Source organism: Sarcophilus harrisii, chromosome 1 (genome assembly GCF_902635505.1).
Source record: "Sarcophilus harrisii chromosome 1, mSarHar1.11, whole genome shotgun sequence".
Lineage (NCBI taxonomy): Eukaryota > Metazoa > Chordata > Mammalia > Dasyuromorphia > Dasyuridae > Sarcophilus > Sarcophilus harrisii.
Genome location: NC_045426.1, coordinates 234,164,536 through 234,177,626, shown reverse-complemented (window position 1 = coordinate 234,177,626; position 13,091 = coordinate 234,164,536). Strand labels below are relative to the sequence as shown.

At 38.7% G+C, this 13,091-nt stretch overlaps 2 protein-coding genes across 4 annotated transcripts in view; one reads left to right on the top strand and one right to left on the bottom strand.

Moving 5' to 3' along the window:
• The window catches only part of AP3S1 (adaptor related protein complex 3 subunit sigma 1), an 83,727-nt gene extending 79,231 nt beyond the window's left edge, over window positions 1-4,496 (bottom strand). Inside the window, exon 1 of one of the 3 annotated variants that reach the window (XM_031938697.1) lies at window positions 4,274-4,496. In XM_031938697.1, the coding sequence (XP_031794557.1) occupies window positions 4,274-4,342 (69 nt within the window). In that variant the 5' untranslated portion in view covers window positions 4,343-4,496. The remainder of the gene's footprint in view (window positions 1-4,273) is intronic. The other 2 variants (XM_031938692.1, XM_031938685.1) reach the window with 2 other exon arrangements.
• A 184-nt stretch (window positions 4,497-4,680) lies between these two features.
• On the top strand, window positions 4,681-12,294 carry ATG12 (autophagy related 12). The gene is made up of 5 exons (XM_031938702.1): window positions 4,681-4,818; window positions 5,055-5,318; window positions 7,760-7,896; window positions 8,525-8,587; window positions 12,028-12,294. The coding sequence occupies exons 2-5, from the start codon at window positions 5,168-5,170 to the stop codon at window positions 12,085-12,087; spliced, it is 411 nt and encodes a 136-aa protein (XP_031794562.1). The 5' UTR covers window positions 4,681-4,818; window positions 5,055-5,167; the 3' UTR covers window positions 12,088-12,294.
• Window positions 12,295-13,091: the final 797 nt, after the last annotated feature.

The following is a 13,091-nucleotide window of genomic DNA, read 5'->3' as shown; positions in this document are numbered from 1 at the left end:
AGTGAATTCTTAATCAGATGAGGGAGAGGCAATTTGTTGTTCTTGTACAGTCATTTCAGTAGTATCCTATTCTTCATGACCCCATTTTTGGGGGGTTTTTTGGCGAAGATACTGGAGTAATTGGTCATTTCCTTCTCCAATTCATTTTTTAGATGAAGAAATTGGAGCAAACAGGTTGAAGTCCGGGGTCACATCACTAATAAATATCTAAGGTTGGAGTTGAATTCCTGACTCCATGCCTGGTACTTTATCCAGCTTCCTATATAGAAGCAATTACCAAAACTAAATTTTGATTACAGAAAACTGAAAAGGTTTTACATGAATAAAATTAATGAAACTAGACTAAGAGGACAACAAAGAAAAACCTCTGTATCAAATATTTCTGAGAAGAGTCTGATATCCAAATGTACAGCTAACTAGCAGAAATATATAGGGTCTTAGCCTTAACAAAACTTTAACAGCTTGAAATCTATTGGACTCCCTGTTAAAAAAAAAAAAAAAAAAAAAAAAGCAAATGCTATTCTTTAATAGGTATAGTCCAAAGGACATAAGAGAGACATACAGAGATAGAATGAGAAGACAGGGTGGAAGAAAACCCAAAACTCTCTGTCAAAATGCAACCGAGACTTCCATTGGGCCTAGGAATGCAGATTGACGCAGAGAAATGAGAGGCAGAGCCCAGCTCTAAGATACCAATCAAAAGACAGGTGGAGCATGATGGCAGCTGAGGTTACACCCAGAGAGTCTTTAGAAGTTCAGGACTCTGATGTGACCAATCAGCCTAAAAGTAATCACATGGCAGAAAGGGATTACAGTTGGGGAGAACAGGCCTGTTAACCCAACAGGGCAGTGTCCAGTGTAAACAGCTCCAATGTAATAACCAGATGATGAGGAGAGATTTAGAAAGTGGTAAATAGAAGGGAACTAGATAGTTTAACTGGCTGGGAAAGAAGGTTTGCTTGTGTTCCTACAGATAGAGAAGGAAACAGATGGGTGGCAATGAGCATTTGGAGAGAGAGACAGAAAAGGAGAAAAACCTCAAAACAAAGATTTAAGAAACATCTGACACTGAAAGAGCATGGATGACAATGAGACTGTTAAAAGAACTTTAAAATCTTCAGGCATCATTGGATTCCCTAACACAAGATGAGACTGTTTCAGTTCTTGAAAACCTGCAGGAATCATTGGATTCCTTGAGATGAAAAATTGTTGATGAGACTATTGCAGGACTTCAAAGCTTGCAGGAATTATTGGATTCCTGGCACATGAACTAATGGACAATAGATTCCTTTTGGACTAATTCTAGGACTTGAAAACCAGCAGGATCATTGGATTCCTTGAGATTAAAAATTGTTGATGAGACTATTGAAGCATCTTTGTATCATAGAGAGAGATTCAACATTAGGCAGAGATCTCAATTCAAGTCCCACTTCTGATATAAAGTTGTGTGTTAGGAATCCCAACTTCTGAACCTGTTTCTTTCACTCTAAAATGAGGATAATAACAACAGTAGAAGCTGCTTCACTGGGTTTTTGTGAGGTGGAATCTAGATAAAACTCTTTGCAAAATTTATGGGACTATAGAGATTCCAGTTATTATTTCTTAACTTACATTCCTTCCAGTTCATAGTTCTTTCCTTCCCTTCAAAGTATCTGCATTTACTTATCTAGAAGACACACTATATATAAAATATAGAGACAGCTTGATAGATACAAGTGAAACAGTGGATGCAATACTGAGTCAGGAAAAACTCATCTTCATAAGTTCAAAACTGACCTCAGATACTTACTAGCAGTATGACCGCGGGCAAGTCACTTAACCTTAGTTAACTCAGTTTCCTCATCTGTGAAATGAGCAGGACAAGGAAATGGCAAACCACTCCAGTATCTTTGTCAAGAAAACACCAAATGAGACTAAGAACTTTCTTGGACTATAGAACAAAGTGAAATAATTTACTAGAGGATTAGTAACTGTTACTCTATTTAAACTCTGCTTTGTTTTCTAAAACAGAGGATAAACTGAAGACAAAAAAGAATGTTAAAAATACTACTCTCTGGCTAAATCACTAAAAGAAATAAGTAAATTTAAACACTTCTAGTTTTAATGAAGCCTATTTGACAAAGGCTACAGTATCATTTCATGTAAACTGGCACTTTCACTAATAATTTTTAAAGGCTAACAAGACTTCTATATGGAATTCAAAACTGCAGAGAAGTGTCAACTTAGGCATTATTTTATTTTTTAGTTGAAAATGAATTGCTAGGGGCAACTAGATGGTGCAGTGGATGGAGTGCCAGCTGATTTCAGAATCAGGAAGACTTGAGTTCATATCTGGCCTCAGACACTTAACACTTCCTAGCTGTGTGACCTTGGGCAAGTCACTTAACCCCAATAGCCTCAGCGCCCCCCCACCCCCAATCATTTTCAATGATGCGATCTCTTTTCTCTACATATTTTCCACTGAAGGCCCAGCCCTTTGTGCCTTCCCCAATAATAAATGTGGTTTGTGTCAGGGACTGTGGATATTAAGATAGAAGTGAAAATAGTTCCACTCTCAAGGAACTTCCATTCTGTATTCATAATATATAAACTCCACAGCATATCAATTTTTAATGTATTCCTCTCGAACCAGGATAAGGAAACAAGCACTTGTTTTTATCAATGTTTGTGCTCTCTGCTAAACAGTCAAATGTTTGACAAATACTGTAATAGTTCTACATTCTCACTTAAAAGACAATGAAGAGTGATGATAATACTTTACATTTAGACAGCGCTTTTATATATTTATTAGCTCACCAGACATTCTCAAATTCCAGAGATGGGCAAGGCAGTATTATTAGCTTATTTGTATGAATGAAGAAACTGAGGTTCTGAGAAAAGTCCAAAGTCACAACTAAAAGCTAGTGATAATGAATTAATTCGAACTCAAGCCGTTCTGTCTTAGAAAATACTACCATTTTCTACAAATATCTCACCCTAACAGACTGTGATTGCTAAACAGGTTCAAGCTTCCTCAAAAAAGCTGAAGTCTAGATTTCAAATAGAAAAGCATAATTCTAATTAACCTCATTACAAACTTCACAAGCTAGTTAAACAGAAATAGTTAACAGCCGCAAAACAACCAACCAAACAGAAACTGTTATAGAGTCACTTTTACTAAGTATGGCCAAAATCATACTAGCCACGCACACAAAAATAAGACGCATCAGAAAATCAAGCCATGAAATGAGGACTGCAGTTAACATTAAGAAAGTGGCAGGATAAAGTCCGTAAGGAACCTGGGGTCCAAAAAGGAAAAGATGTTACTCCCCTGCCCAAGAAGTTCCAGTGACTCCATCTTGCCTCTAGGATAAAAAAATGAATTGTTCACTTTAGCTTTTTAATTTGTTTCCAATCCATTTTTCCGCCCTCGTTGCTCAGTACTTCCCTCTTCATAGTCTGAATTCCAGCCGCTGCTCGCCTCTACCAAGCATTGCATCTTCTGCCTTTGTACGGGTTGTCTGTCCCCATAGTTTGATTGCCCTCCCCACCTCAAAACATGCTCTACAGATTCCCTCCCTTCCTTCAAAGCTCGACTTGAGTATATACTCCACATATATATATATAAACCGATGCCCGGTTCCCCGAAATCATTTTGTGCCTATAATCAATATTTTTTTCTGTGGGCGTGTCGCTCCCTACAATAGGAAAGGTAAGCCCCAGGAGGGTAGGAACTTTCTTGTTCCGTTTCTGTATCTCCAGCACCCAACACACAGCAGGCACTTAATAAATGCGCGCTGAATGAACAAAACGCTCGCGAAGTGTGGCCAAACCCAAGCGCTGCGCGCGCCGCCGCGGACACGGACAGGGCCATCTCCGTGGGGAGCTAAGGGAAGTGACTTCTCCCTAACCGGGTGAGACATATGCTCAAGGAGCTGGCACGGAGATAGATGCAACCAAACTGCACGAGCGAGGTGCGCTCAGCATGATGGGGGGAGGGAGGCAAAAAAAGAGGGAGGGGTGAAGATGCAAAAGAAAGGCGCGCCCAGGCAACAGGAGGTGTCCGGGAGGGGGAAAGGACCACGCTGGCGGTCAGCAGGGATGGGCGGAGAAGACCCACCTTCGGGAGACAGCCTGCGGATTGATGGGCAGGGCGGCCGTTGGGCACTAGTGGAAAGCGGAGCGGCGCGGCCGCCGGGAGAAGTGGGGGCTGCGAGGGGCGTGGGGGCTGCCGCTGCCGCTCTCAAGAGAAGACGGGCAGCATAAGGCAGGCACGGCTCGGAGGAATACTCACGTAGGGCTGGTAAAACTTGGAGAGCCGTGGTTTCCCGTGGTTGTTGAAGATAAGGATCGCCTTGATCATGGTGGAGCCCGCGGCGGGGGAAGGGTCTGGGAGGAGGGAAGGGGCAGCCGGGTGGGCGCTAGGTCCCGGACGACGCGCGCTGAGCCAGCACAGCCCTCCTCTTCTGCTTCAAGTCGTTTCCCCGCCCGCCCCCTCCGCGCGCTCCCGGAGAGGGAGGGGAGGGGAGGGGAGGGCAAACCCGGCGGAGGCTGGATCAGCTGGAAGCGGATACGCCTCGCGGCTCCAGGGAGCGCCTGCGCAGAAGCAGAGGTCTAGAAGCGAGAACGGCGCCTGCGCCGGCTGCGGGTGTGGGAGCGTGAGCTCTGGGAGCGCCTGCGCCGTCGCCGAAGGCAGGAAGCGGATACGAGAGCATGGGACGCGCCTGCGCAGATGCCGATGTAAGGGTGCGAGGACTTAGGCAAGAAAGTGAGAGGGCATTTTCTTCACTCGTCCTTCCTCCGCACCTGCCCGCCGGCTTTCGAGGTTAGAGAGAAAAGGTGAGTGTTGATTGTGAAGTCTTGGTGAATGTACACTAACTTTGCCTCATCCGATGCCCCGGTTCGGAGGACGCATGCGCAGACGGCAGAGTGTAAGGGACATTGTCTCCCCTTCCTCGCCCACCTACCGCATTAACCCGCCTCGTAGACTTTTGTTATTACTTGCCGCCTGCCCCTCAGGGCAGAAGGTGACTTAAGTAGAAGGTCGGCTGTTGACTCCGCGTTTCTGATTGCAGGAATTATACGCTCCCGGAAAAACAAACCCGAGATTGGGGGAGGTGTAGCCTCCCACTTCCTGACGCACACCCCGCCCGCTGCACGTGGTTGGAGGCGGAGGTCGAGGAGCGGCATGGCCGAGCCGGAACGGCCGACGATGTCCCTCCCAGGGGGCCCTGCGGGAGGGGAGGGAGCCAACGAGTTGGTCCCAGACACGGAGCCCGCGCCCTCTGCCGCCGTCTCTCCTGGAACGGAGGAACCGACTGGCGACGCCAAGAAAAAAAGTAATGAAACTGATTTCTCTACGCCTGCGATAGGCCGAGTTTCAAACGAAGTGTGTGACTGAGAAAGGGCAAAAAAAGATTGAACCACTCAATGGGCCTAGTCCACCCGACCAACCCAGGGAGGAGAAGGGGTTGTTAAGTGTGGAGATTTAAACGGAAAGCCGACATGGGCTGCTCAATTGGCTGGCAATGGAGGGATGTACACCTACTGACGGACTCATTTCCCCTCATTTTCCTTCCTCAGCATCCTCGATTTGGACTTAAAACAGTTTTTGAGGCCACCTCCTCTTTATCCGCGTGGGAGTGGGAACGAACAAAAACTGGTTCATGTCCTCGAGGACATGCACATAGGGAATAGATAAATGCACAACTAGCCGAAATTCTAGATATTGTCTGGAAAGCCACTGGTTGAGGCTGTGCTAAATAGAGGATTCCTGCTGAGAATCTGAGGATGGTAGATCTAAAAATAACACAGGAGAGGCAGAGAGTATGAGGAAGGCTTTGGGAGGAAAGGGCTTTGGGACAGAGCCTGAAAGTTATTTTTTACATTCAGTTTTCCTGAATCTACATACCTTCATTCCCCCCCCCCAAAAAAAAAAAAAACTCATCTTGTATATATTTTAATGTATTTGTGTAACTGTCATTCGCCTTGATAGACTTCAAGCTTCTGAAGGGTTTAGGCTGTTTGCTTTTTCGCTTTGTATCCCAGCATCTGCCACGATGTATGGCAAATAGCAGCCTATAAATTTGTGAAATGATTGGTTGAACAGCCGACTGAATTTAAATAGATGAAAATATCATGTGAGAGCATTCCAGGTCTCAAGAAAGACACTAACTGAAGGCATATGAAAGGGAAGGGATAGAATTGTACAGGTCCTTTGCAGGGAGGAGAAGAGAAGGATGCTCAGCGAGGAACAGTGTTAAGACTGGAAAAAGTAAGTTCTAGTCAACTTTTAGAGGGACTATATAGCCCACCCTCACTTAAATTCGATTCACTTGTATGTCATGGCATCATCTTCCTGCTGTCATAGCCCTCTTCCAGAACAAAGGACAAAGATAACCCCTGCTTAAGAGTCATCCTTATTCTGAAGGCAGTGGAAGAAGTATTGAAGGTTTTTAAATATAGGAATGATGTGATTAAAACAATACTTTAGTAACTTGGTAAATAGAATTCTGCTGGTTGGACACAAATTTGGATTTGGGGCACTTAGGTGGCTTATTTGGGTAGTGTATCCTATTCCTGAGTTTAGATTTGGCCTGACACACTTCCTAGTTGTGTGACCATGGGCAAATCACTTAAACTTATTTGACTTGGTTTCCTCATGTAAAATGAGTTAGACAAGAAAATGGCAAAGCTACTCCAGTTTCTTTTCTAAGAAAGAGTTGGACACGACTGAACAACATCAATTTAAAGTTTGAGCTAAGATAATGCTTGTAGGAAGAGAAAGGAAAATTGATAAAACTCAGTGCCTCTAATAACTATATAATATTTAGTATGTTATATTTTCTATCAGGAGTTTGCTTTCACTAGAACTCTTCATTACCTCTGTATATTAATTTCTGGAATCTGCTGATAGTAAATATTCATTAATCACTTAGCCATTGTGCTAAATGCTGGGGATATAAAAAGAAGCAAAAAAAAAAACCAAAAAACTCTACCCTCAAGGAGCTTACTGTCTAGAAGGGGAGAAAACAAACAAGCAAATATGTACCAACAAGCTATACACAGGATAAATAAAAAATTAGGAGAGATAGGGAGAGGTTTCCTATAGAACAAGGGATTTTATTTGAACTCACTTTTCCATGAGAAAGTACCCAGAGCCAAGAGATAGAATATCATGTTTATGTAACTGCAAGAAGTCCAGTGTCACTAGTTTGAAGAGTATGGGATTAGGATTAATATGTAAGAAAACTTTTCCCAGTTCCAGGAGAAGGCCTAATGCAAGAAAGCCATATTAGTAAATACCACTGCCACTTCTGAATCCACCATTGCTTCCAAAATTCGTATTCAATGGATTGTTAAATTGTTGTTTTTTTCCCTTCATCAGGAGGCTTAACTTTTAACCTCTGAATGGAATGAAGTAAAAGGATTGTGATGGAGGAAGTGGGGAGAAGAAAAGTGTTAGAAGGAATGAATTCTAGCTTGAGTTATCCTGCAGTGAGACTAAAAGTCTGAAAATGGGCCAGTTCACTCAAATTCACCTACCAGCTTTTGGCCATAGGTACAAAGAAGATATGGGAAGGAGATTATCTCTGGAAGATGACATATTATTTCCTTCAATTCAGAGAGACTTTTGAATTAACAAGAAGAAAAGGAATATTTAAAATATTTATCAGCGGTCAGCTCCAGGATAGTTGGTGATTTTTTTTTTTTAGTTTTCTAAATATTAATATCTCATTCTCTATTTCCATCTAATTGTCATTTACATTGTTTTTTACAGTTGATGTTTTACTAAAGGCTGTTGGAGACACCCCTATAATGAAAACAAAGAAGTGGGCTGTGGAACGAACCCGAACTATTCAGGGTCTCATTGATTTTATCAAAAAATTTCTTAAACTTATGGCTTCTGAACAGTTGGTATGTGATAAACATTGGTCTTTTCCTTACATAATGTTTATAACATCTTAGAGCAGCAAAAATGAGCTAATAATCTTAGATAGGAAAGGTATGAAACTAGATAAATATGTTTTCTTTTAAAAATAATATGTTGCTAATTAAAGAATCTATTTTTTCTGTCTTTCACTTTTCCCTCTCCATTGGAAAGGAAGGAATAAGAAAGATAAAACACTTATAACAAATATGCATTGTCAAGCAAAACAAATTTCCACATGGTCTACCTCTACTTCCCCTCCCCAAAAAATGTCTCTTTCTGTACTCTGAAGTCTATTATTTCTATCATGAAGTGAGTGGTATACTTCATAATTGGTCCCCAGGAAATATGATTAGGCATTGAGTATCTTAGAGTTCTTAAGTCTTTAAAAATTAATTGTGTTTATAATGTTATTGTTAATTGTTCTCTTGGTTCTTTTTCTTCCATATGTATCAGTATGTCTCTATCCAGATTATTTTGTAACTAAAATGATACACTAGTTTTGACTAGTGATCAGGAATAAGAACACTAATTTACTCAAAATGCTGAGCTTTGAAAGAAGAGTGAATAATTATGGCATTGGATAATAATGATGGTTTATTTCTTTCTTTATAGTTTATATATGTGAATCAGTCTTTTGCTCCTTCACCAGATCAAGAAGTTGGAACACTCTATGAGGTAATTAATTTCTACCTTTACATAACAAATATAGATAAATTATATTTCTGATTATATTTTTGATATTTTACTAATTTTGTATATGTAACTTTGAACTATATTCAGAGGAAAACCAATATTCAGATTCACAGGGTATCAGGTTTCAAAAGTTCTGCAGAGACCATTGAGGCTAATCTCTACCTAGACCATATTCCTTTTTGCAACAAACCCAATTTTTGGCCATCCTGCCTTTGCTAGAAGACTTCTAATGAGAAAAACCTCCCACTACAACCCATTTCACTGTTGGAAAGCTCTGATTAAATCAAATCAGAATCTGCTTCTTTGCACTCCAGGACTTTGGGACTAAGAAGTGCAAATTTAATCACTCTTGAATATGGTAGGTCTTTCAAATACTCAAAAATAGTATTTTTCTCTCCACATATACAAATTAAGAGCACATGATGCACACACAACCATACATACTTCTACCCCCTTATATCTCTTTTCCATACTAAACATTCTCAGTTCCTTTGCCTGAATCTCTTATACCATGAACTTTTGATCCTTCGACTTTTCTGGACATCTTCCAACTCAGCAGTATTCTTCAAAAAATATCTTGCCTAGAACCAAACATAGTGATCTATATATGTTCTGATTATGTTGGGAATGGTTCCTTCCTATGCTTGGATACTGCATCTTTGTTAAATTTTTCACATTAGTTTTTTAGTTACTATCTCACACAAAAATTGTTTTATTGACTATTTTCACATATTGAGCTTTCAGATATGCTAAATCTTCTAAGATTTTTTTCAAATAAAGTACTCTCTAGCTATATTATTCTTTTCCTATCTTATATTTGTGTAGCTGACTTTTTAAAATCCAAATGTAAGACTTTATTCATAATAAATTTCATAATTAGATTTTCACCAGCATCCTAGCTTGTCAAGATTGTTTTGGATCATAGCTTTGTCATATGATGTGTTAACTTTGTACTAATATTACCTGTGTGATGTTCTATAAGCTGTTCTATTCCACCTAGGCCCCAACTGCCTCAAAAATTAAATTATTAGACTTAGTGGCCTCTACTGTAAACCTGTGATCTGCAGATTTAATTAGGATACCATATACTGTTTTATCCAAGCCACTGATAATATGTGTGTATATGTGTGTGTGTATTTGTATTTATATATATATATTGTTCTCTCTCTCTCTCTCTCTCTCTATATATATATATATACACACACACACATACATACACACATATATACATATACACAAGAGAAGGTCAGGGCACTCTCCAAGTTGACATTGAACCATTAATGAGATTTGGTCATTCAGCCACTTTTTAATTCACTTCTCTAACCTTCCTCTGTGGCATAGCCCTTGTTATCATCTTGTCCGTGACCATCACATGAGAGATTATGTCACATATTTTATTATAATCCAAGGTAGCTGGCTCTGGTTTATCCCTCATCTCTACCAGTTAAATAATTTGCCCAAAAAGAAAATGAGATTTATCTTAAATGGCGTGTTTTTGCTGGAGTTGTATTAACATTTTGAGTTTTTCCCTAGGTGTTGACTCTCTATCCCATTAACAAAAAGTAAGATTTTGTCAAAATTTGAAGTTATCTTTTTGAGGTTTGTAGATTATATTCTCTTCCCTTTTTGAAAACTAAGTTAATATTCTCCCTTCTCCAAACCTATAGTGACTCTCCTGTTCTCTGAAATCTTTCAAATATCAGTAAGCAGAGTCTCTGCAATAAAATCTGTCAGTTCTGTAGTACTGTGGGATGTTGGACCTGGCGATGGAATTCATCAAAAGTGGCAAGGTGCTTTATTCCTCTCCCCTTACTTCTTTTTTTTTTCCCTCCTTACTTAAGTTTCATTTACAAACTAGCTAAATTTTTGGTCTCATGCCAGTCCCAAGATTATTCTCAGCAGAGTTAGCAGAAGGAAAATAAAAGTAGACTTTATCTCTACCTTCTCTTTCATCATTTTCATCATCTCATCTATCATAAATAGTAATCCTATCTCTTTTTTTTCAATACTTCACCACCCCCCAATTTAGTTTAAAAAAAATCTTTTGTGGTCCTTTTTATTTCTTTTTGTCTCAGTTTGTTTTTCACTATAGAACACCTAACATAATTCATTTAGGACCATACCATGTTTTGGTAATTATCCTCTTACTCCTTTTCTATTCATGTCTTTTAAAAAAATTTTCAATTGCTCAATTTAAGTTCTCTATGTACACAAATAATTATTTTAAGAGATAGTAACCATCTTGTCATCTTGGTAAGAATTCAGTCCAGTTGAATATTTTGCCTTTTGGTTACTTTCCCTCTATCTTTTGAAGGATAAAATTATTTTCAACACAAACCCAGAACTTACTGACTGCTATGTTTTTATCAGAGAAAGATGGAACTCTTATTAGGTGTCCAGATAACTGAAACTTTCACCATTACTATATTGTGCTTGTAATCTTCACTAATTCCTCATCTGTTCAATTTGTTCAGTGACAGTAGCACTTCACTTTCTTCCATTACAAATATTCACCTAGATCATCTCCATCTTTTCCCCTTCTGATTCGCTGGCTTCCTTCTTCATACAAAATGTTACTCACTCTTTTCCTTTTGTACCCATCTTGTTCCATTTCTGTAGAATGTATCTCTTCAGAACCATATTTACAGGTAATGGTCCCAACCCATCAAATTTCAGTATATCTTTTGAAGTCATGTTTTTGTTGGGATTCCTTATTCACCTTCTTTATCCTGTTCCTTAACTAGCTCCAATTCTTCTTCCTGTTTCCTAGTCACTTGTCTGACATTCCCTGCATGATTCAGGGGCCAGTCAAGATTATCAGCTTCTTTCAGCTGAACAGTATCTGTAAGTGAGGGGAGAGGGAGAAGGAAGAAGTACTGGACTTGAATTAAAAAGAGACCCAATTTTGAGAGACCTTCAGGTTTGCCATTACATAAATAACCTCTATTAGGAACATGTTCTCTAATCTGTAAAATAATTGTGATAATACTTGTACTTACTCTACCACAGAGTTGTAAGAAAAACACTTGATAAATGTGAGTTTAGATTATTATTACTAATTAGAATAATAACCATTACGAGGAGAGGAAATATGCATAAATTCATTACCACTGACAAACTCGAGCATATACCACTTTACCACTAGTTAGTAACATTGAGCAGGATTTAAAAGTATATTTCTGTTCATGGCTGAAAAGACTAAATTCATTAAATGTTCCTAATTGTGAAAAAGGAAAACACTTATTCCCTGATAGATTAGGGTTGTAATAGTCATAATTTACTATATTTATGGCATGTGACATTTAATAGTGTTGATTTCATTTTGAGGAATAGATTACACATTGAAACTTTTAAGTATAGTGGAGCTTAATTCTTTGTTATATTTTCTTTTTTTCTTTTCTTTTTTTTTTCCCTTTTTGTAGTGTTTTGGCAGTGATGGTAAGCTGGTCCTGCATTACTGCAAATCTCAGGCATGGGGATGATCTATAGACAGTAAGAACCACTTGCTGCTTAGCACTAACCTCCAAAAAAGAAGCAGAGCACTGAGAGACTTTGTGTCCAAAAACATGTTGTAAAGAGATGAATGTGATCGTCTTCTCTCCAGTTATTTACAAAACACTGTTTATGTATGAGAAGCATCTGTAAACAGAGAATGGAGTCCTGCTAAATATAACTTAAACTATTTGTCATGCAAATAAATCATCATTAGAAAGTTGACACAGAATATATCCATCTTGCTAGTGTTGCAAAATGTCTTGGCTACTGTTTTCATGATGACAAACATGAACTCTTAATTTCTTTTTGATAAGAGAGATTTTTAAAAATACTTGTTTGGATAGTGTGCTTTAACTAAGATATTCTTTCTTATATTGCATTTCCTGGGCAGTTTTCTTTTAAAACGTGTGCAGGTAGAATAAAATCATCTTAGCTTACACTCTCTATTTTGCTTATATAAGCCTGGAGAGGGTAGCCCAACAGGCAGACAAGGAAGTTGAGGTGTTTAATGTCTTCATTGCCACAGTTACACTGAGATTGTTTTAAATAATCTATTAATAATAATAATAGGCGTTTAGCCAATGAGTGGAGCAAACAATTTGGATACCTGCAAGACTACTTTAAAATATTTATTGTGTAACAGAAACACTAGTCATTATAGGGCTTTGCTAATTTCTCTCATTATTCTCTTTTATTAAACATTGTTTGGGATAGGTACATCATTCAGATTTTTTAGCCAAATCATTTAATAGTTTTTCAGTAAAAAATAACTGTACATTTATTGTACTTTATTATTGTGCTTTATTATTGTACATCAAAAATATTTTGTATATAATTATGGCAACATATCTATGTTAAACTTATAGAGTTTTTGTGAAATTTGATTCTTGAGGTTTCTCTAAAAATCATTCTTTGTCATGTAGATTTCATGCTACTACTGAAAATTTAATTTTTATATTAAGTTATACATTAGAAATAATTATTTTCTTAA

What these genes read in the sequence shown, in the direction of transcription:
- ATG12 (XM_031938702.1), top strand. Translation starts at nt 5,168, where the DNA reads ATGGCCGAGCCGGAACGGCCGACGATGTCCCTCCCAGGGGGCCCTGCG. An exon ending in TGGCGACGCCAAGAAAAAAA is followed by an intron (nt 5,319 to 7,759) that starts GTAATGAAACTG and finishes TGTTTTTTACAG; the next exon opens with TTGATGTTTTACTAAAGGCT. An exon ending in AAGTTGGAACACTCTATGAG is followed by an intron (nt 8,588 to 12,027) that starts GTAATTAATTTC and finishes CCCTTTTTGTAG; the next exon opens with TGTTTTGGCAGTGATGGTAA.